Source organism: Capricornis sumatraensis, chromosome 1 (genome assembly GCF_032405125.1).
Source record: "Capricornis sumatraensis isolate serow.1 chromosome 1, serow.2, whole genome shotgun sequence".
In the NCBI taxonomy this organism is placed as follows: Eukaryota; Metazoa; Chordata; class Mammalia; order Artiodactyla; family Bovidae; genus Capricornis; species Capricornis sumatraensis.
Window position 1 is genome coordinate 69,223,488 of NC_091069.1, and position 22,978 is coordinate 69,246,465.

The following is a 22,978-nucleotide window of genomic DNA, read 5'->3' on the forward strand; positions in this document are numbered from 1 at the left end:
CACAGAGATGCCGGGGACCCTAACTGAGATGTGTGCCTATCCCGTCTGTCACTCTGTTGGTAACTTTTTAAACAGTAGAGGAGAGGAACCAACTGATCACAGCATCTAAGAAAACCAATGCCTGGAGTGAAAATCAACACACACACCCCCACTCTCTGGCAACTCTTACCTGAGCTTGAACACGTGCTTCTTCTTCTTGTAATCAAGGGCCACTTCACAGATGGCTTCTTTCAAACTCACAGGGACCTCGCTGTGGTAGGGGATTCCTGAAGCAGCCGTCTTTGCGTCTTTGTAGAAACCCATTTCTTGGTTATTTATGACACAATAAACATTGTGCCAGGACCTGAGCCATAAAGAAAGGCATGCTTTGAGCCACACCCACTTAAAGAACTGACAGTCCATTTAACACGAAAATGGTCCCCACACAACATGGCACGATTCTGTTATAATAAAAGCCCTTTCTAAATTGTTAAAAATAAACAATGCAGCAAAATTCCTCTGCAGACTCCCAAGACAAAACCATATGTCGCTACAATGGCGGGTTTTGAAGGATACTTTTTGCTCTGACTTTGAAGAAAAACACAGTGCCCTCTTCTATTAAATAAAGAGACTCTCAACTCTGACTGGAAAGCTTTTTGTGGGTGTTGCCCTCTCATGGTAATGGGGTACAGGCAAGGCTCCTTATTGGAAACATGCCTGTCCTTAAGTAGCTGTTCAATCTCAGCTTCATTCTGTAATGTGGCCTGGCAACCTGTTAGGGAAGCAGATTCAGGGCCATGAGCACGTATGGTGCACTGGCTGAGTTAGAAACAGGCAGCCTTCCTCCTCCCAGGACATGACAAACTACCCTAAGACACTGCTTTTTATCAGAAGACACTTTACTGCCACCTTCCTGTATTAACAAATCAATTATACTGTTCTCAATGTGGATGGCAGCTCTCAGATGCGATTCCCTTATACGGTGTACAACCTGTACAACTGTACGTGGTGGGTCCCAGGCAGTTTGTTTAATGGTTAAGCACACAGGCTGTGGAGTCAGATAAGTTTTACTAGGGTGTGCCAGCTGTGCCATTTACGAGGGTATTACACAGGGTGAGCTTTCTTAACCTCCGAGAGCCTCAGTTATGAACATAATAAAAGCAGGGCTATTGGGAGATAATCAGTATAAAGACTGCTAGGAGAAAAGGTGACTTAAACAACCCACGTTAAGAAACCCACTTAACCCACAAGGAGGAAAGATAACAGTGAAATCACTTCACTCTAGGAAAGACTCCTCCCTCTCAATCTAGTGGCATTCCTTCTCAGGCCTTCTAAGGCCTCTTCTTGCTGTTCTCTCACACGCTTAACTCTTCCTTGTCTTTCTTGGTGAATAAAAAGCACTCTACTCCCACTTCCCAAGAAGGATGTGATGCCCAAGAAGCTACAGAACCAACCAGACACACAAACAACACTCCCCTCTCAATCGACAGCTGTCCACCTCCACCTCGAAGGGGCTGACTTCCCCTAGGACTGCTGGCCTCTGTGCTGTTACCTGCTCGAGGCCTTCTTATTGTGGGCCTCCCACTCATGCTTCCGGTTCAGGAAGCCTTCCATCTGGGCCGAGGGTGTCTCCTGGGTCCTGGCTGGCAAGGTGGCGGCACTCTGGGCTGGGAGAGCAGTCTTGGCTTTGCGATCAGAGGTGGGGGAGGGGATGGGGCTGGACTCTTTCGAGCTCGTCCTCTGTTCTGCAGCGCCGTTGACCATTTCGCTGGTGTCCACTGTTTCTGCCATCTAGGGACAGCGGAGAGGCCATTCAGCTAACCCCGTGAGCCCTGGGGGGGACCACATACGCTCTGACTCGCACACGTGGCTGTGTATAAATGCCTGGCACAGATCGAGGCAGTACAGTAAAACCATTGCACATCCCACAAAGCCAGCTGGACACCAAGGACATTAGAAGGTGGGGGTGGATTAATACCCGCCCGTTTACGGGGAGATGAGAAAAGCGAAATGCCAGGATGAGTTTTACTGCACTCTGCTCCTCTGATCAATCCATTTTCTCTAATAGAACTCAGATCATTTCCTCTTATGGTTACGTTAAAACGAAAGGACAACAGTAACAATCACACGTATTAAATATGAAAGAGCGGACGTTATACAGCAGCCACCTTACAACCAAGGACGCCACCAGAAGGGCTGGAAGTTGAAGCGAAAGGGCATTCACAAACAGATGGATAGACAACTCTATCAGAGCTACACGGCATTCCCCCAGAGTCAGACAAAAAAGACCTTCAGTTTCTGAAAATGCTCTCCAGCTCCCCTCCCCGCCCACCTCCCCACACATGGTCATAAACACATGCAGAAATTAAGACAGCAATCATGCACTTCATGTCTACCATCCCCGTTAGACTTTGGAACTTAAGAGCTGGAAGGAAATGAGGCAAGTCAACGAACATCAATGTAACCACGTCTGCCGAAGTTGTATCGTGAGTGGGTTGTAGTTTGTGTTAAAGGAGCTGGAAAAGCCAATCACAGTCACTCAACACCACACGGCTATTTACCCCCAAACAAAGACAGAACCAGGGCCTTCCCCATCACGTGCTGGTTGATCACGGTGCCTTGCTGCACTGAGACGAGGAAGCCCAGCCAGCCAGGCTTCCAGCAGCTCTGACCCTTCAGGCTGGAGTCGTCTTCGGGAGTTGTTCCTTCCCAAGCTCATTGCTATGGTAACCCTCATGGCTTTTCGGCTTGGGATATGCGGTAGGGTCTCCATTCATTATCGCTTTCAGCCTGTGTGCCATCAACTGTGTACCATGAACTGTAGCGGGCCCCTGGCTGATACACCCAGGGTGTGGGATTAGCGAGTTACTAAAGCTGGGTGTGGCTGACGCTTTAGTGGATTACAGACAACCTGCACCCCTTGTACACGGACAGACATGGAGGTGTCAATGGCACGCTCATTAGATAACGTCCCCCACCACTGCTGCCCAGAACCAAGTGACACCAAATTAGCAGCAACAACCTCAACAGGATCAATGGGAGACTGGCCACCACTGCCTGAACATCAGATATGTCAACTCGCGGAAACTGGGTGTCTCTGCTGGGTCTTAACTAAGTGACAGGGCAGGAGTCAAGTTTATATTCTGTCTAAACAAACTATCACTGTCAGCATCGGAGTTTAGGGTGGGACCAGAGGTGAGGCACTTGAAGGGTGTTTGTGATTAGACCTCTTTATCCACACAGCAATGTGGAAACAGGATCGTGAGGGCAGAGAGGCATGGGTGAGGAGATGCATGGTGATTATCCTGGCCTTGCAAGTGACAGCCTGCAGACCTGTGCTTATAAGCAATGGGCTATTTAAATATTTCTCTTGCCTTTCACTTTTAAAGGCGAGACAGAGGGGAAATAATCACCAAACAATAAAACACCCCTGAGTCAAAAGAAAGTGAGTGGACTTTAAGGCTGACTAGTCTGTTTTGGTATGAGATTTCAAGAGACTTCTAGTGGGGAGGAAGTATGAGATTGGTCTGGAAGGCCTGTGTCAGGCATGAGTCCAAGGAGACATGGGGTTAGTGTGGACAGAAACCAGGTTAAAAAAAAAATTAGTGCTGCAGGTGTGACTCAAATACTGTAAGCGACAGCAATGACCTGGACAGCGGAATGTTTACTGGGAAAGGGCTAAAATTTCTCATACTTGGTCAGACTCCAAGGCAGGTGAAGGCCAGGGGAAGCCTCAGCTGGGGGAAATTCTGCAGCAAAAATTTTTTTCTTTAGAGTTAGAAGGAAAGAGAAAACCCCAAACCAGTATGCAGAGATAATTAATGTTTATGCAAATGAATCACTAATCAAGAAAACAAGAAAAATAAAAGGAACAAAATGAATTTTAATGGACATGTGCTTAAGCATGCCAACAGACAACACGCAACTAGAGACAAACATCAAAAGCAAATCATAGTGCTGTGACCAAACAGTGGGTCCCTGTGGATCCCACTACCCCCACCCCCACCCAACATTGCTTCTCTTTAGCAATTAGTCCAGAGTGCTTTAGTGGCTGGATACACCTGAGATAGTTCAATCAGAAGGTGAACATAGATGCAACGTGATAACTAGCAGCACATGGAATGCCTGATTGGTTTTCTAAGTGCACGAAGCAACACTATTGTCAAAAGGTCATTAACTTGAGTCTCTGCACTGTAACTCAGAAGAATGAAAAGAGCTTTTCTTCTTCTGATACAATCCAATTACAACTAAAAATTTGTTCTGGCAAGCTACAATTTAAAAATCTAGATTAAAAATAGGCATGAGAACAAATGCCAACAACATCATAGCATTCCTTCTCTCTACGCTTATGTGGCTTTTTTTTTTTTTTGGTCTTCTGAATACAAAAGGCATAAAATTGGGTATTAGTCCTACTTATACAAAATTTAAACATATATATATGGACACATCACATATATACATAGAGATCAATGACACATTCTAGTTGGAGCCAGGAACTGGGCTCCCTAATGACCAAAGATGAAGCAGTATTTTTTTCTAAAATGAATTTTGGTATGTTTTAAGGCAGAGACCCAACAATGGTGCATACTACTCCCAGAACATAAGAAGCTTGGCATCTATCTATATACCCATCTACAGCTGCAAGTAGATAGATATGTACATAGAAATAAGGAAAAAACAAACAAGATGCTATATGATGTTATCCTGACAAAAGAAAAAAAAGACATGCATCATGAAATGAAAAGACAAATTAGACTTAACTCATGGAGAACACATATCAAAACAGGTCTTCTAATTCCGCTAACATCTAAATATGGCAAATGAGTAAGTGAATGTCTCACACAGCTTTCATGTAATGTGGACCTGGTTTGGTTTTGCCTTTATCGGTACCAGGAAATCATCTCTTTCTTTAGCTTTTATTCCTAAGGAATAGAATTTCTGATAAAAACATTTCAATCCCTGCTGGTGGTCTGATAAACAATATCCTAAAAGACTCCTTATTAGAGAGTGCCACAAAAAGTCGTAAGAAAATGAAAAATGAACTGGAAGATCCATACGAGACACACAACGGGATTTCTGTCTAAGGAGACACTGAAAGAACTTCTGGAGCCTGAAGGCAGGCAATGGCTCCTGGGGTGGTCTCCCAAGTGCATCATTCAAGTAATCAGGGTGAACCAGCATGGCTTTTGTTCCACTGGTTGGAAAAATTTAAACAGTTTGACACCCTGAAGTCATCAACTAGATGGAAAGGCATGGAAGTCTGGCTGGGCAGGCTTCCCAAACATGCCGAGAAGTGCTGCCTCATCCGCCAGGATCCACGCCCCAGCAGCACTGATGGTGACCCAGATGGAGGTGGAGGCACCTGACTCCTGAGCCCAGCTGTGTTAACTGCTGTAAGCGAGCCTACCACTCTCAGCTCGGGACTTGGCAGAAAAAAATAGAGGAACTGGTTTGTAAAAAGGTAATAAATGAATGATCTGAGGGTCTCAAAACCGTTCAGATTCTGCACCTAAAACAGCTTCAACTCTTTTATATTGTTTCTCAATAAATGACTGCATCCTTCATGGAATGTTACACAGCTGACCTTAGGTTTTAATCTTAGTACCGGAGGTCTCCCTCCTCATCCACCAGTCTTCCTAGTTCCTGGTGACCTGCCGCAGGTTAATAACATCTGTGAAGGGAGCTGCGCATGGTGCAGGACTGCACCCTGTTAGTACAACTGGATGTGCCATACCTGTCGATTCTAGCTCTCTTCTTCATTTTGCTGTAATCTCATTTAATTTCAATTACTCACGTAAGGCTTTTGCTGCAACATCTTAATAAAGTAAAAAGCTCACGATAAATAAACAAAAATCATGTAGGCTGCTTTCAGGCAATGGAGCATCCATCAGTTAAAAGACTCAAATAAACATGAATTAAATGCAAACAAATATGAAACCAAGGAAGACTACGAATTCAGTAAAATTTTTAACACTGTGGGTGAAGTGGACGCCAAAAGGTCAAACCAATGGTATTTGGAAAGAGTGGTTCTTGACAAACAGTAGCGAACTTCACAGTCCAGACCACGGTTGGTCACTGGCTGTCCGTCTGCTATTAAAGTTTTTGTAGTTTTGGTAGGTTTGAGAGCGGTAACTAACCCGTGGAGATCCCTGTTCAGCCGGCAAACCATTCTGGGAAACTTGGTCTCCTTTTGAAGTATCCCTGTTGGGAAAAAAGAGAAGAAAAGGTGGAGGAGAGGAGAGGAGGAAACAGGGAAGGAGGGAAGGTAGGGAGGAAGAAAAGAGGAGAAAGAGAAGAGTAAGGCAGGATGGGGGAGAAAACAGGTCAACTTTATTAGAGCCTCTCTCTCAGAAAAACATAAACAGCCCTCTTTCACATAATGGGATTTCTTTCTAAAAACTTTCAAGTGTTTCAAATGGACTCTAGATAGAGGGTGAGACCTCAGGCATCAGTGCCCATAGAGGTGGCATTAGTTGTCAGGGAGCTTTAACCACAGCAAAATACTCAGCCTTTCAGAAACAGAGAGTAGTTTCTGCCCTTTGTTTGAAATCACCCAGAACTTTCAGAAAGCATCACTATGCAGTCACTGGCCTGAAATCCAGGTGGTTCACTCCATCCATTTACTCCTGGGGAAGTTGTATGTGTGTGTACACACGTGTGCACAGCAGAGAGTGCTGTCTACATTCCACTTTCTATGCCAACACAACAATATTACTGTGGACAAGTCAGTGTCCTCAAATGTGACTGTATGACGGGTCTACGCTGTCTGCAGAATGACTGGCAGGCAGGGCACAGTGCAGCACAGGCTCAGAAACGAGCTTCCTCAACTCCACTTGTCACTGAGGCTGGGTGCAGGCAGGCGGGCTGCCGGTGACTCACCACTGCTGCTGGGACTCGGTCTCCTCGGAAACCTTCGTGCTCGGCTCGGGGGAGGGCGGCCGCCTCTTCCTCTCCTCTTCCTCTTGCTGTCTGCGCACTTCCAGTAGCTCCAACTGAGGGAGAACACCGTGATGTCCGGCAGAGCCCCAAACTCTGCCTCTTTTAAGGAAACGGTTCCAGGTGAGCCCTATTTGAGTGTTCTACATTGGATCACACAGGACGACCTGGAGCTCTGACATCCTAAGCAAAAGCTCATTAAGGTCACAGGAACTGAGGCTACAACCCCGAGCCACAGGAAACCAAGGTCTGTGTGATGAAGCAGACCCACTGTACGGGCTGGCAGAATCCCTGGAGTTGTGTGTGGCACTGGGACATTGAGTTTAATTGCTGCATGAACTCTGCAGCCCTTGAATTCACTGAGCAAGAAAGCAGCTGAGTGGGAAGGTCCATTCCGGACTTCCCATCAGAGCTCAAACACCACTAAGTCAGCACTGCAGTAACTCCCCACAAGGCTTCTTGGGCTGCGATGGGAATTGGGTTTAGCTAAACCCCAATAACACATTTTTAAAAAGCCACAAACTAGTCCAACTGAAACTAACCCATTTCATGAGCAGTGAGTACCACAGCATTCCACTTTAGCACAGAAGTATACACGTATAGCTGAGAAGCCCAGAATCGTAAGAAGAACATCATTTCTGTACAGCATAAAGAATCAGCTTTCCACCGGCAGTGCAAGTGTCTTGGGAGAGAGATCACCAGTGAGCAAGTCCTATTCTAAAGCCTTTATTTTGGCAGAAGAGATCATCAGGACTGGGGAGAGCCTGGTGGTCTAGGATAAGCTACTCCTGCCTGATGGGAATTCCAATTCTGAAATCTGAAGATAACTGTATGGCTATGATCCCTAGGAACCACAGCTTCTATGAGATATAGGAAAAAAAAAAACAGATCAAAAGAGGAAAGCAAATCCCAATCAATCAATGCCCAGACAGCAAGTGATCACAGATCTCCATGCCCAGGAAGTGACTGAGGGGGCAGCTGCCCTGGGCCATCTCCCCAGGTCCTGTACCAAGAGAAACATCAAGTCCAGGAAGACCCTTCACGCTTTTAAGAACAGAGCAATGACATGAGCTCCCAGGTCTAGGTGAGCGGGAAGCAGAGCTGCCCACGGGAAGCACCACAGAGCACCCCAGCTCCCAGTGGTCACTCACCGTCGTCAGTCTCTCCAGGGCAGAGAACCTCTCGTCCCAGGTTGCTGCAGACTTTTCAAAAGCCTCATGGCGCTTGATGAGCTTCTCAACCTCGTCCACGCTCTGGCCTATCTCTCGGCTGGACAGGTAGGGCTCCTGCCCGAGCAGCCAGGCCTCGGCCACACTGGCATCCCTTGAGAACTGATGGACCTCTAAGACTGCACAGGAGAGCAGAGAGTGAGAATGTGGGCAGGTGACTGGGCAGCCGGGGGTGGTGCTGCCCTCTAGTGGCAGCTGCCTGCACAAGCTGCCTAGTCTAGTCTGGACCTGCTCTGTCCACATAACATCAGGGGAGCTACACATTGCGACTTCTACTAGCCACATTAAAAACAGGTGAAATTAATTTTAGAAGGACATTTTAGACAACCTGATATATCAAAGGGCTATTTCAACATGTAATCAGTGAAAAAAAAGAAAAAATTACTGAGCTGTGTTACATCTTCTTTCTTCTGTATTTGAAATTTTATACTTAGAGCACATGTCAATTTGGACCAGCACAGTACAGGTTCTAAAGAGCCCCATGAGAACAGTGGCTGCCACAAGACCATGTACGACCAGAATATATGCTCTGCTCACTCAGCCCTACTACAGTGAAGTAAGCTTTGGAGCCCTGTGGGAATTCACAACCTATGTTCAACCAGACGACCCTGATGGAGCAGCCATTCACCGATCACACTTTCTGGGTTGGAAGTGCTATGTTTTACTTTGGGGGTTGAAAGGGAGGGAAGGGTCTGGGAGCCCTACACAAAATGGAGGTGGTATGGGCTAAAGGGCTTCTGCTTTATCCATTCTGTCCTCCACTTGAGAAAACACAGGGTGGCCTCCACCTACTGCACTGTGAGAAGGCAGGTCAGATCCTGCTCTGTCTGCGCTGGGGCTGACTGGCACCTTCACTACACACTAAGCAGCAGTGCCTGGGGTCACTCAGGTAAGAAAAACACTGCGGGCAGCGTCGGCGTCACCCTGGTGGCCCCCAACGCTGCACCACGCGAGGGACTCTTCACCTCATCAGGACTGCTCAGCACACAGCCTGGTGCCTAGCTCACAGTGCAGGGTGTACCCTGGGCTTTGCTGAACTGAAATGAACCTGCCCAGGGAGTGGGCGAAATTAACAGACCAAATCCTCACCCAGAGAATGGTCAGGAGTGGGACTTCTTGAACTGAGGCACTCAAGAAATGAGGCCTAACATTTTTTAGAAAAGGACCTTCGGATTCTGCTTCTAGAAAGCACTTCTGGTACCTGAGAGTAAGGCTGAAGCCTGGAGCCCCAAGCACAGAATGGCAGAATACAGTAAATACGGTAAATGATGCTTCAGTTGGACTACCTTTGGTGTTCATAAATACTACTCCCAATACTGTATGTTACAAATCCTATTAGCTCACATATTCTCCTATAAAATGAGACTAAAATAGAACCTACCTCAGATGATTACTGTGGAAAGTAAATAAAGAAAAAACATATAGAATACTTAAGAATAATGCCTGCTTCACTGACAATTCTTTATCATTGTTAGCTTTCATTAAGACCTAACCAAGCCAACTTTCCATCTTCTTGACTCTGCAATAACAATTCTTCCTAAAGATAACTGGGGGGTGGGGGTCTCTTTACTGCACTCCCCCAGAGGGGATGCCCATCCTGTGGTCCCCATGCTGTTCCTGCACACCTAGACACGACTCACAGCACTGAGGTCAATCATGGGAATGAAAGACAACGAAGGTGACACAGGGAACAATTTAAAAATATTAGCATGAAAGAGTTAAATAAGATATTAAAAAACAAACATTCAGAGAGGCTCCAAAAATCAGTAAGAGAAAACACTGTATCAAACCAATAAAAGCAGGTAAATAAACTCGCTTGCTTTCAGTGGGGACCCAGAAAGAGCAGAGAAATTTGGTATATCCTTACTCAGTCTTAACCATTCCCATCGGTCTTCCCACTTGTCAATCATTTCTTTTCTCTTTTCTGTCAACTGCAGTAACTTCTCCTTGATCTGTGAGAAAAGAAGGACCCCAGGGACATCTTAATAGACTGGACCACATCCTCCTAGTCTGCCCCTTGATGGGCCACTTTATGTATGAAAAACACATTTTACATAGAGATCACCACTAACGTGGGAAAGATCTGAGAACCACTCAGTCCATCTGTGTGCCAGGAGAGGAGAGAAAAGCATGGCAACGTTCCTTCCAGAGGGCGCTGGGAAGAAGGCCAAACTCCACCCAAAGTTGCTCTGTCGTGAGGTGGCCAACAACGTATCAAGCCCTCTCCACACTCCAGGGCTCCCGGGTTGCACACATGCAGGAAGAGAGGGGCAGTGAGAGGGCCAAGCCCCAAGCTCTCGGAGGGCACGCCCGAGCCCTAGAAGGGGGCCTCACGCTGACAGCCACTTACCTCTGTATCACCAGCATCCTAACCTGACTTAGTGACCATGCACTAAAGAGCAAACTGGTCTAGGGCATAGGCGACAGAGAAGGGTGTCACCCATGCAGAGGGCCAATGGAGGAGGTGAGAGAGAACAAACCCTCAGCCATGGTCCTTGAAAACTGTCTTCTGGGCCACAGATTGATTGGTTTTAGACCTACAGTCTTGCCTAAATGCCTTATTGTAACACACAAGAAAGAAGCAAGCAGTTTTGAAATACATGTAAACATGTGCTTATGTATGTATGAATGCAAACACAGATTTCTCTGTGTAAATATATATGCATACACATACATACGTACAACACATACATACACACCCGAGAGAGGCTTTCTACATCTGAACACCAGCTGCGCTCCTGGGCCCTTGGGCCCCGAAGCAAAGCAGCACATACCTCCTCAGATGCGTAGTGCTTCCTTGCCAGCAGGGATTTCCCCAGTTCAATGCAGGTCGTAAAACTGTCATTACGAGCGTCGATTTCAGCTTTGATACCTTGATGATTGTTCATCAACAGTTCAACAGATGACACATCCCTAAAATTATACAAACAATACTTTCTTTATGAGACCGAGCTTTTCAAATGCTCGTGCAGGTTTCTAAACACGTAATTACTCTGATGGAAACTGACAGCACGGTGTCTGATTCACAGTCTGCGCCCAGGCTGGGTCACAGAGCTGCAGCATAGAGGAGTATTTCAGGGCCAGCTTTGCGGCCTGCCCACTTTTCTTTGCATGTGTTTGTGCTATAGTCATTCTTCTCAGTGGAGACCAGAAAAACCACTGGATCTCTGTTCAAACTTCTAGTTTAAAATCCAGTTCATTCCTCTTCAAGAAGGTTCAGAGGAGTAACAGGCATCCCCAATCATGCCCTACTGAGCTGCCAAAGGTTCAGGACATGTTTCAAAGAGCAGTAAATACTGTCTCCTTATTTAGACATGAAGACAGAGCAGAAATCAATGACGCCATGAAGACTTCTAATCCATCAAAACCTACGGACTGGGAAGTCATGACCAGGGGAAACGTAACTGCCTCATGCATGTAATAACCGTATTTCTCCTCTTGGGGCACAGTCCCTTTCTCAATTATGGTGGGGGCTAGAGCCAGCAGGGGTGAACGGGAAGTTGTGGGCGTGCCTGCCTGTTCATCTACAAGCTTCTTTTCACTGCTCTGCATGAAACATGGCCAAAGAGAAGATACAGGACAAATACTAAATACAAATCCCAGGACCCCAGTAGAGCAGATGTGGAGGGACAGAGGTACCTTTAGTAATGTGCATAAGAAAGGACAGACTATTTTAACCTAACAGACCCAGAAAAGCCATCTTGTTCCAGGGGTAACATTCACTAATCAGACCCAAGATCCATAGCTGCTGTGAGGCATGAGGCCCACAGACGAGGGTGGGAGGGCCCGTTTGAGCGTGGACCCCGGGCACAGGGTCGGGGAGAACCAGGAAGGGCTCCACAGGGCTCCTGATGACACTGGACGCCTCCTTCCCTGACAACTGCGTGCAGAGTGAAACAGCGGCGCCCCCCTCACCCCAGGGCCCTTTCCCGCCCTTCCTCTGGACAGGAGGCTCTGGGGCAAGGCTCTGGTCAGGGAGGCAGGCAGCGTTACCGGGGCTTCTCCTGGGCTTCGATCTGCCGGATGACATCCTCCATCCACAGCATGAGATCGCGCACCATGCTGAAGAAGCGGAACTTGTCTCCCGTGTCCACCAGCCGCACCCTGCGGCCTTCGCAGGCGTCCAGCAGGGCCTTCCACGCTTCCAGCACCTCGTTCTCCCGTTTTTGGATGTCGTCGGCCTTGTCGCCCGCGTAGGCTGCCTGGAGGCGGGCCGCGTCTTCCTGCAGCTGCCGCACCTGTGAAGCCGCCGGGAGGTGAGCCGGGCCGGAGCTGGCCTCTGAGCTACCACCCCCACTGCCCACTCCCTCTACGCACTGTCCCCGCCAGTGACGGAGCCCTGCTCAGGAAAGGCCCTTGGAGGCGGCCTGGTGGGTGAAGCTGGCACAGAAACACATGGCACGCCTCCACATACCCAAAAATAAATACCTAATTTGCTCCTGCACGGTATAGAAGGTGTTCTTTATCACAAATGAGAAACTGCCAAGAACAACTCATTTTGAAAACGCCTTTTCCATTGCTACGTGATGTTGCTGCACACATATCACCTGTAAGAGCTCCCACAACAGAATATTCCAACTTGAAAAACAAAAATGCCACACTCAACGTAGTTGGAAAAAATAAAAACTGATGCCAAAGAAGATAAAATCTTAACAGCCAAATTTCAACAGAAAGCTTTGGGGAACAAGAATGAAATAAGTCTTATGAGAAGATGCTACCTGGAGATACTGTAATTTGTCATCTCTCATTTGGCAAAAATGGAAGCTTCATGACGTCTATGCCAGAGCTGACTCACCGCTAATGGGACAAACAGCTTACAGCTCCCACAGAAGGCACAAGCAGTACCCACTGGAACCACAAACGTGTGTGCCTTTTGATTTTATGATTCTACTTGGTGGAATTTATCCTACATATACTTTTACACTTTTAGGAAATGATATACATGTAAGGTTATTTATCATCGCAGTGTCTGTAATTATGTCAACAGTAATTATATAATTCAAATTCTTATTGAGAAGCTCCTTAATTTGTAAATGTGTATGAGTGCATCTGGTTTATTTATTTTAATCATCGAGGATGGTCATCCAACAGTGTCTGCAAATGTGGTAAACAGGCTCCCAGGCAGTCATGATAAAGAAAGGGAACAGGCTCCAGGAAAAGTGCTCCAAGATGATGGGGCTATGCAGAAAAAGCAAAGCATACAGAGTGTGCAGAGTATCAACTTCCTGTGTAAAAAGAGGAAAAAAACAACAAAAGGCTTTCATGTTTTTGTTGGGGGTGGTAGGGATGGGTGGAGGGAGGATACATCATTACAAGAGAAACTCATAACCACGGCTTATCTGATATGCAAAAATTACCCTCTCTTATGTTTTATATAAAGTACATAACAGTAATGCCGTATATGTGATTTGATTTCCATATCCTAGGAGACTTCTGTAAATATTCTGCAATTATGGCTCAGGTATACACTCACATGACAATAAGCAAGTTCCTAGGGAGCCATTTGAATAGATAATGTTTTGTGTGTGTGCGTGCCCGTGTGTGTTCGTGTCCAGTCGTGTCGACTCTGTGACCCCATGGACTGTAGCCTGCCAGATTCCTCTGTCCATAGGATTCTCCTGATAAGAATACTGGAGTGGGTCCTTTTCCAAGGGATCTTTCCAACTCAGGACTGAACCCCTATTTTGCATCTCCTATATTTGCAGACAAATTCTTTACTACTAGTGCCACCTGGGAAGTCCAGTCTCCTGTGTGGCTAACCTAATCTTTCCAAATAAGTAAAGAAAAAACCAAAAAACAACCTTTTTCTATGCCTCTACTTGTTTTTAACTTGTTCTCATAACAAGAAAACAAGATGGCCGAGGACAGCAACAGTAGGATGTGCACGAGAATGAGCTACTGTCTGAGGAGTCCCTGCAGAGCATCCTTGAGCTCCCTCAGTCCTCTGCTCCCCCGCAGGATGGAGGATGGGGGTGGTCAGCTGGCCCCACACTCTGCCGGCTTCTGGAGTCCGCCCACAAGCCCTCCCTTCTGCTCTGGTTCTGCTGTTAGTGCACGAGGGGTGGTGCACACACACCTCTGTGGCTGAAATGGCCTGGCCCATCGGGTATGGAGAGGTGTACACCATCAGGCTCGACAGGGTAGATTCCTGCCCTGGGTGTTCCTGGACTTGCAGTGGGCTCCCTCATCTCTCTGAGCCTCACATGGTGAAGGAATTTAATGAAACAATGAGAGAGCAACTCCCCATTTCTGGAGTCTCTTGAAGTTCTAAAAGTAAATGATTTTATAGGTGCAGAGGAAAGACCTGCTGCTAGTAAGCCTTCTAGGTATTGCGGAAGTTCTCTGAAGCTTCTTAGAAATGGTAACAATAACTAAAGAATATTCATTCCGGGAGTTAGTGACGGACAGGGAAGCCTAGCGTGCTGTAGTCCATGGGGTCAATAAGAGTCGGATACAACTGAGCGACTAAACAACAACAAATAGAGTTCTTGCTATGGCATATGCTCTGTACACGCTGCAATCGTTAAAGCATTAGGCAACTCAAGGTTAGGGAGGACACTAAACTCCCAGCGATAGTGAGGCAGGCTCAATTCAGGCCTGGGCCTGACCTCCTCTGGTGGCCTTGCTCCAAGCGCACAACAGATCAGACTGCATTCAGGATCCCGACACGCTCACATGGTACTCCAGGACCTTTTATGGGAAGCTGATGAACTTTTGAACAGGGAGACTGCCAGCTCTGAAGCAAAGACTGGAAACCCTCACACTGCACGGTGGGCTCTTTTAAATTCTGCCTAATGCAGACCCTCAGCCACTCCACATATTTCTTTTAAATATTCCCTCCACATCTTCCACCTCTTTGATGGACATGGTAAAGCCACTTAATCTGAGCGGAGCTGCACCTGTGACCTACCTTTCCTTCTATAAGGAGCAGATTAAGGGGAAGAGAATGGCAGTAAGGGTGGTCCCTCCATAGAGCAACCCCCAGAGCACACCAAAGGAGGCGGACACAGTAGGTTTCAGGGGCTGGCAGAACCTGGGCTGCCTGTCTGTGTCGAGATTTGCTGGCACGCAGACACGCCCTTCATTCTCAGGCTGTCCGTGGCTGCTTTATGCTGCAGTGGCAGAGCAGAGTGGCTGTAATGGACTGTACCCCCAACAAGAGCCAAAACTATGGACCATCTGAGCTTCTACAGAAGAAGTCTGCTGACCCCTGTACTAGAACACTGATGTGCTTCCAAAAGATAGAAACAAATCCTCTGATGTCCTCAGGGCTGGGATCTTTAATAAAACAGACTTCTCTAAGATCATGAAATTTAAGGGGAAAAAACATACAATTTATTTTTCATCTAACAGATGTAAGACTGCGCAGGAAACTGCAGAAATGAGTATATGAACTAGAAAGTGACTACACTACAGATCCTTGCTGTTACATTGTTATCACTTTATCAGAAATCTTTTAAACAAAGCCTGAGTGTTAACCATTCTATGAGGGGGGAAAGGGCCAGGCACACTGCAACGTTAGATTCTTGTTTTCTCTATTCTCCAATACATAACTCAGACTCCGGTTGATGCAAAATAATAAGGTATCGTTTTGGAAATTATTCTGAATGGATGTGCTCAGTCATGTCTGATTCTTTGTGACCCTATGGACTGTAGCCTGCCAGGCTCTTCGGTTTGTGCAATCTTCCAGGCAAGAACACTGGAGGGGGTTGCCATGCCCTTCTCCAGGGAATCTTCCGACCCAGGGATTGAACCCATGTCTCCTATGTCTCCTGCATTGGCAGATGGGTTCTTTACCACTAGCACCACCTGGGAAGCTGACTCTGGATGGACATGCCAACAGAATTTAAATTTTTGAGAAGGTCCATAACCTGTAAATGTGTGTGTGCAGCTGGTTTACTATCTTAATCATGATGACAGACATCCGACAGTGTCTCCAAATGGGACAGAGATCACTATGGACTGGGAAGTTCTCCTAAACTGAGCGTTAAAATAATGTCTAACGTATGTGTGCACACATACGTGCATTTAATTTGGGCCATTCTCTGAGGCATGCTTGAGGAGCCAAGGAGTGGAGAGAGAGGTTGAGAGGGGCACAAAGACGCTGTATGGAAAGAGAACCTCCCACCAGCCCAGGGTGGCGCCCCGCCTACCTGAGTGCCCAGGGCCTGGATGTCGTGCTCAAAGGTGGTGTGCATTCTCTGTAAGGTCTCCACTGTGTTCTGATCTCTCCCGAGCTCCTCGGGGAGTTTCTTGTGTTTGTCCTGGATGCGCCCAAAGATCTCCTTGGCGTCATGGTAAAACTTGTGCAGTTCATAGGAGGCAGCAAGGATCTGTGTTCTGGTGTCAATGAGCTCCAGGAGGTCGGCCCAGGCCTCATTGAGCCCATCCTTCCACTCAGCGATAGTAGCAGCATCTGAATGTCCAGAGTTGATGAGCTCGTCTGCCATGTGGTTGACTGTGTCCACACGTTCCTGCCCAATGTTCCCCGTGTCCCGGGCGAACTCTCGGAATCGCTCTTGGAGCATCTGAAATGGGGATGGGCATAAAGAAACCAGTGAGACCACCATGAACACATCATTTACTGATCACTCGAACACCCTTTGGAAAAAAACACCTGACTTAACAGATGTCAGATCCAAAGCCTCCTGTCAATCAAGCTTCCTTCTCACTAATGGCAGCAGAGAAAGGCATGGCTCCACCTCCTCTGACCAGAGGAACAGGCACAGAGATTCAAACACAACAACTTTCAAGTTGCTCGATGATCAAAGTGCTCAGCTGAAATGAAACCCCATGACCTCTGACTCGAGTCTGGGGTGTTTCCCCTGCTCACAGACAGGGAATGCAAAGGGCCTTCCACAGCCCGCCCTGTGCTGTACGCCCACCCGAGCTCTGCTTGTGTTACTTGCCGTGACGTGCTCGTAGTCCTGGCCCAGCTCATGCGACCCCGCGACCACCTCCCTCTCAGCGATCCACTGCTCCAGGTCGTCCACCTCGCGGTTGAGCTGGAACAGCCGGTGTCTCTCATCCAGCTTGCCCCGCCTCTCCTCAGCCAGGTCCTTGAGGCCTGCGTACAGCTTGTCCACCTTGGACTGCCGCATGCTGATACGTTCACTGAGGGGCGTGAGACAGGGTGAGGTGGGGCTGGGGGGGGTGGACTTTAAATACCACATGTTCTTCAGGGAGACAGCAAATGAGGGCAAATGCCAGGAGGTCACATTATACAAAATTTCTCGAAGGAATCTGAAGGTTAACTCAGCCCAAAAAATAAGTCAACTTTGACCTCAACTTCAGGTAATAGAACGCCAACATGTAACAAAACACAGTCATTAAGGACAAAGACCACCCTGACTGTGATGATGGAGGGTGGGGAGAGAAATCGAAATGCTCTACACTGATGGCTCTGAACGTCAGGATTTCCTTTGACGTTAAAAAATTATTAGCCTAGGATGCAGGAGCTGTCCTCCGTTCTCAGGGCCACATTGCCAAAAGGACAGAACATTCACGTCTGCATGCATTTGACCTTCTCTGGGCTGTATGCTCTTCCCTGCCAGGAAGGCGGACCCTGCTGCTCCCATTTCCTGGGTCCTGGGGGAGCAGCATCCACCCCGCCACCCTGCTTCTACTTCTAACTTCTCTCAGAAGGACAGCCTTCCAGCAGATAAGTGGTCAGACAAGGACTCACTGATGCCCAGCCTTGGAGATGAGGAAGACCACCTTCCTGAAAGAGCCCCATCCCAAGACAGCCAAGGACCTCACTTCCAACTTGCCTTGGTTAATGCCCAAAGCCGATCCTTGTCTGTCTGAGACACAAAAGGCAGTTCCAGAGAAAGCCTAAAATGACTACCGCTGCAGTGAGCGTGTCAGTCTGGTATGTAACAGGGCAGGGTGCCACACACTCTTTTTTCTTATTCCTGAGGCATTATCAAGACTCAAAATAAAAGGGTTAAGAGTGGCATCGTTTCATTCTCTTGGAAGCTCTTTTATTTCACAACCCCACATATCCTTATCCATCGCTCTACCATGGGATTCCCTGGTGGCTTACATGGTAAAGAATCTGCCTGCAATGTAGGAGACCTGGGTTCAATCTCTGGGTCAGAAAGATCCCCTGGAGAAGGGAATGTCAACCCACTCCAGTATTCATGCCTGGAGAATCCCACGGAGCCTGGCTGGCTACAGTCTATGTGGTTGCAAAGAGTCAAACAGGACTTAGCGACTCAGAGCACACACACACTGCTCTACTACAACACTTCCCTCAAATGGACGACTTTCTAAACCCAAGCGTAGGTGCTCTGATCACCCTGCATACCCATGCAAATCCATCTGCACTCCTGACTCACGATGCCAATAATCTCTCAATAGGGCTTGGCCAGCAGGAGATCGTTAGCCCATGAGAGCAAGCCCCTATCACATGATAGCCTACCCTTCCTGTTCAGCACAGGCCTACTGGGTCTGTTTTAAAAATGCTTCCCAAAGACTCAAGCAGGAGGCCCTGACCAGGAGGAACTGCCAGGCCAGTCTCACGTTCATGAAGCAGCACGCACCTTTCAGGATGGCTGTCGGCCACCAGGGCCCGGCTGGTCTTGGAGAGCTGGTGCACTGTCTCTGCGTAGTCCTCAACAGCTTGTTCCAGAATCTGGTGCTTCTTCAACATGGAGACGGCGCTCTGCTCATCCTGTACAGACAGGGGACCGTCACACCCACAGCCGCCCCCCATCCCCAAATCCAAACTACCTGAAAGCGGACTAGCTGACTGCACAGCACAGGGGGGCGGGAGAAAGACTTGGCAGAAAGAAAAAAAGCCACAAGTGTGATATGGGCAGCGGAGTCTGGAGTGTTTCAGGAGTGGCGAGGCGGACAGGGCTGCGGGAGCCTCTGAAAGGTGGCCATGAGGGTGGTGCAGTGACGAGGACCCTCTGACATACGAGGTGAAGCCCAGGCAAACCAAGTGTGTCTTGGCTGGAAAAACTCTCCACATCTAACAGATGCAGATGACAGCATTCTGGTTGGAGTGTGATACGAAAAGTATTTCAAATACTTTTAAACTGTCTCAAAAGCATCCAGTATTTTGTAAAAGACAAACTTTGGTAAATTTCTGTTTAAAAAAGGGGAGAGCAGATAAATACCATGATTCAGAGAAGGAAATTCTTTACCAAGGGGCAAATAGCCAGGTTCTAGTCACCTATGTGTGCCATGCTGCCCCCGTAAACAAGGCAACAATCAGACGTTGCACAAGGATGCCACCCCCAGCAACACAAGCTTCAGGTCTGAGTCAGAGGCTCCCCGGGCACAGGGACGGGGCGCAGGGGTGGGCTCAGTCTCTTTCCTCACCTTGGCCTTCTCCTCGGACATCATGTACAGCTCCTGCTCGCTCATCCATGCCTCAGCCTCGGCCGCATCGAAGTAGTACTGCTGGGCCCTGTGCGCCTCCTCCAGCCGCCGGTGCCGCTTCTCAGTCTCCTCGATGAGGAGGCCCCACAGCTGCTTCAGGTCAGCCAGTCTCTGCCGGATGGCCTCAGCGTTGAGGCTGCTGTCAGTGATGATGTTCTGGCTCCTCTCAAAGATGTCATCGATGCGAGGCTGGTGCCCCTGGATCTCCTTCTGGAGGGTCTGTGAGATTGGGGAGCACACACGCAAAGCTCACTGAGCCACAGCAGCACGCTGCTTGTGCCAGGCCCTGAGGCCGAGGAGAACCTGCCCATCCTCTGAGCTCCCCCTTCTCTGCCTCCTACCGTGGAGCTCGCCCCAGCAGACACACTTACCTGATTTTTCTTTATTAACAGCTGCACAGTCTGAAGGTTGTGGCCATGATCTGTGGAGGTTGCCAAAGGCATCCTCTCTCCAACCCACAACTGGAAGGAATTGTAAACAGGTGGTCAGGGCCACTCAAAAAGAACAAATATTTGATGCAGACAAGGGCGGGAGGGGAGAGCAAGGAGGCCAGTATGGGAGAGGAAGCATGTTCAACCCTAGTGGGGGATGAACAACAAGATCCTACAGTGCAGCCCAGGGAACTAGATGTAATATCCTGTGACAAACCATAAAGGGAAAGAATATATATATATCTGTAAGTCAGTCACTTTGCTGTACAGCAGAAATACAACATTGTAAATCAATTATACTTTAATAAGAATTTTTAAAAAAAGAAGAAATAAACAACTGTCCCACTGGGAGGGGCGGCCCAGGCAGCCTGCCCTTCTTCTCCAATGAAGGGTACAGGCAAGTCTTCCAGACCTAACTTTTATCCACAATGCCAGACTCTCCAGGAATCCCCATTACTTGTTGTTAAAACGATTGTTCTGGGGCATTAAAGCCCTCAGTTTACCCTTAGAAAACTAGACAGAAATCCGGAGGTGTATTTTGTGTGGACACACGGTGCAGGACTGTGACAGCTCAGCCCACCCAGGGACTGAGGCGGGTCAGGTACAGCAGTGGGAACCCGGGCTGCAAGCCGGCCATGTGAGGAGGCACTCACGATCTCGTCCTCCACGTCCCGGTTGAACTGATGGATCTCCTTGGAGGCCAGCAGGTTCTGCTTCCTCTCATTGAGGGGCTCCAGCAGCTCCATGAACTTGGTCTGCACGGTGAGGCGCTTGCTGTCCACCTCGTCCGTGCTCTTCCCCTCCTGGCTCAGGGCCTGTGCCTGGCTCTGGAGCTCTTCTATCTCCTTCTTCCGCACCTCCATCTGATTCTCCAGCATCTGAAGATGGAAGACACACCCACCTTCACACCCGAGACAAGGGAAACACAGACAGTGATTTTACATGCTCCCCTTTGGCACTGACCAAAATAGAAGATTTGGGAATATTAACTGATACAGTGGAGAGCCCAAGAAATGGTTCTGCATGGCTAGCAAGCCAGCAACTAGTGCTCCACTTTGTCAGCTGATTTTTCCAAAAAACAAAACAGAACAAAAACCTCCCTTTCTAAGGATTTTTAAACTTGGGAGCAGCAGTCAAGTTTATTTAGGAACTTCAGAGGCAAATGACAGGGGAAATAATTAATAAATAATTAATAATCCATCTGCCTGTTCAGAAGTCACAAAGACACTGAAAACCAGCTTAATCACCAGTAAGGAGTCAGGTCTTCAGTTTCCAGTTCTTTTAGGCCAGAAGGATACCTAACGTTAACCATCTCCTCTCAATTGCTTTAATCAGAAAGCTGATTCTTCTTTTTAAAAATACTTGATAATAAAGCTGAAGACAGCCTAACTGTATATTTACATGAGGGAAAAGGGTGAAAGCACAGCAGAAGTATCTGTTCAGGAAACACAACCCTGGGAAGACCACACACTACTCTCCCCAGAGACAAGGGGCTGGCAAATACACTGACTACTCTCTTAGCTAGGGGAGCACTTGGCCACACACTGCAAACTCAGCCCGGGGAGCTCCTGCAAGCTACTACCACCAACCTGCCTGCTCAATCTCATCACAGCTATTTTCTCTCATCAGTGTAAATTCATTTGCTCTTAGAAGGACTCTTGTTATCCCAAAACCCCAAATTTCTCTTATTATCTAAAAGTGCCCTGAACCACTCAGATAACTATCACATATTTAGACATACAATGAGGTATGCAAACATGGTAACTTTTCTTCAAGTAAACTGTGGAACTAGATGAAATGAACATTTACCATAATGTTAAGTGGTGATACCATCTATCAACTAAGATGATAATGAAAATATATTCCCATGCATGGACCCCAGTACTCCTATGGTGTCTTTCCAAATTGATTCTGGAAATGTCCCCTGATGCCACCAGAGCCCACTGTGCTAGGTGTGTTAAAGTCCTTTCACACTCCAAGCGAATGTCTGAGGACACGGTGGGCGAGTTGAGACCCCCAGGACCACAGCAGGGAAACAGCCTGTAGTGCGCCAGCCCAGGCACTTGCCTGCTGCTTTTTCAGAAGGATGTTGACGCTGGTGAGGTCTTTGCCATAGTCGTCAGACTGAATCTGACTCTCCAGGCCATGCAGCCATTTGTCCAGATCTGCACAGCTCTGGGTGAAGAGTTCGGCTTTGTTTGCATCGAAGAGCCGCTGGGCCTTGGTCTGTGTGGTGGATTCAAGGACTTCCCACATTTTATGTAAACCTGTGAGTTTTTCCTTCACCACAGCTTCTGTCTCTGGCTTTTCTGAAATGAGCTGCATTCCCTCCTGGAAAACACACATAAATACAGTTTGTAGAACAGGTGTCACTGTGAAAAACAAGCCTGACATATTTGAATTATGAGTTACCTTTTCACTCAACACACACATTTGCGCACACAAATACACACATGCACGTATGCAGTCTTTCTACATGGAATTACTGCTTGACAAAATCAATGATGGCCTGATTTTCACAGGCATGGAGCACCAAGTGATGGTTGGGGCTCTGGGATATTTACTGCCAGTAACCTAAAACTTCATCCCTTCCACATCACCCCAAGAGACCTTAACACTTAAACTGTTAAGATTTTGAAACAATATAGTGTATGAAGAAAGAGAAGGGAAGGTGGGGAATGTCACATTCATGATCGGTTACACTGCAGAGAATCTTGCTGTGCCAAAACAATACAGTTTAAATTATTAAAATGAGAAATTTAAAATACATAATACTTCTAAGTTCTGTGGATCCGCTCAATGTCTGTCACAGTCCAGCACACACAAGACGATCAACAGAGGGAGGATGCTGCCCCGGGGGCTGGCATCTATCAAGCGCAACAGAGGAGACACACAACAGAAATGCAACTCCTAGGACTCTTTACAAGATAAGGCAGGCATTTTGTGCCACCTGGTTGCGCTTCTGCTTGTCTCCTTTCTTGCTGGCTTGAAGGTAGGAGTTGGGAGGTGAAA

At 47.6% G+C, this 22,978-nt stretch overlaps 1 protein-coding gene across 2 annotated transcripts in view; it reads right to left on the reverse strand.

The window, feature by feature from the left end:
• The window catches only part of SPTBN1 (spectrin beta, non-erythrocytic 1), a 209,088-nt gene that overhangs the window by 3,603 nt on the left and 182,507 nt on the right, over positions 1 to 22,978 (reverse strand). For both annotated transcript variants that reach the window (XM_068964598.1, XM_068964608.1), the window contains 15 exons: positions 22,034 to 22,297; positions 20,620 to 20,844; positions 19,907 to 19,996; positions 19,476 to 19,754; positions 18,689 to 18,819; positions 17,054 to 17,258; positions 16,298 to 16,672; positions 12,138 to 12,382; positions 10,919 to 11,057; positions 10,012 to 10,096; positions 8,067 to 8,263; positions 6,859 to 6,971; positions 6,117 to 6,180; positions 1,532 to 1,770; positions 170 to 343 (listed from right to left, as the gene is read on the reverse strand). In XM_068964598.1, coding sequence (XP_068820699.1) covers positions 170 to 343; positions 1,532 to 1,770; positions 6,117 to 6,180; positions 6,859 to 6,971; positions 8,067 to 8,263; positions 10,012 to 10,096; positions 10,919 to 11,057; positions 12,138 to 12,382; positions 16,298 to 16,672; positions 17,054 to 17,258; positions 18,689 to 18,819; positions 19,476 to 19,754; positions 19,907 to 19,996; positions 20,620 to 20,844; positions 22,034 to 22,297 — 2,825 coding nt within the window. The remainder of the gene's footprint in view (positions 1 to 169; positions 344 to 1,531; positions 1,771 to 6,116; positions 6,181 to 6,858; positions 6,972 to 8,066; positions 8,264 to 10,011; positions 10,097 to 10,918; positions 11,058 to 12,137; positions 12,383 to 16,297; positions 16,673 to 17,053; positions 17,259 to 18,688; positions 18,820 to 19,475; positions 19,755 to 19,906; positions 19,997 to 20,619; positions 20,845 to 22,033; positions 22,298 to 22,978) is intronic.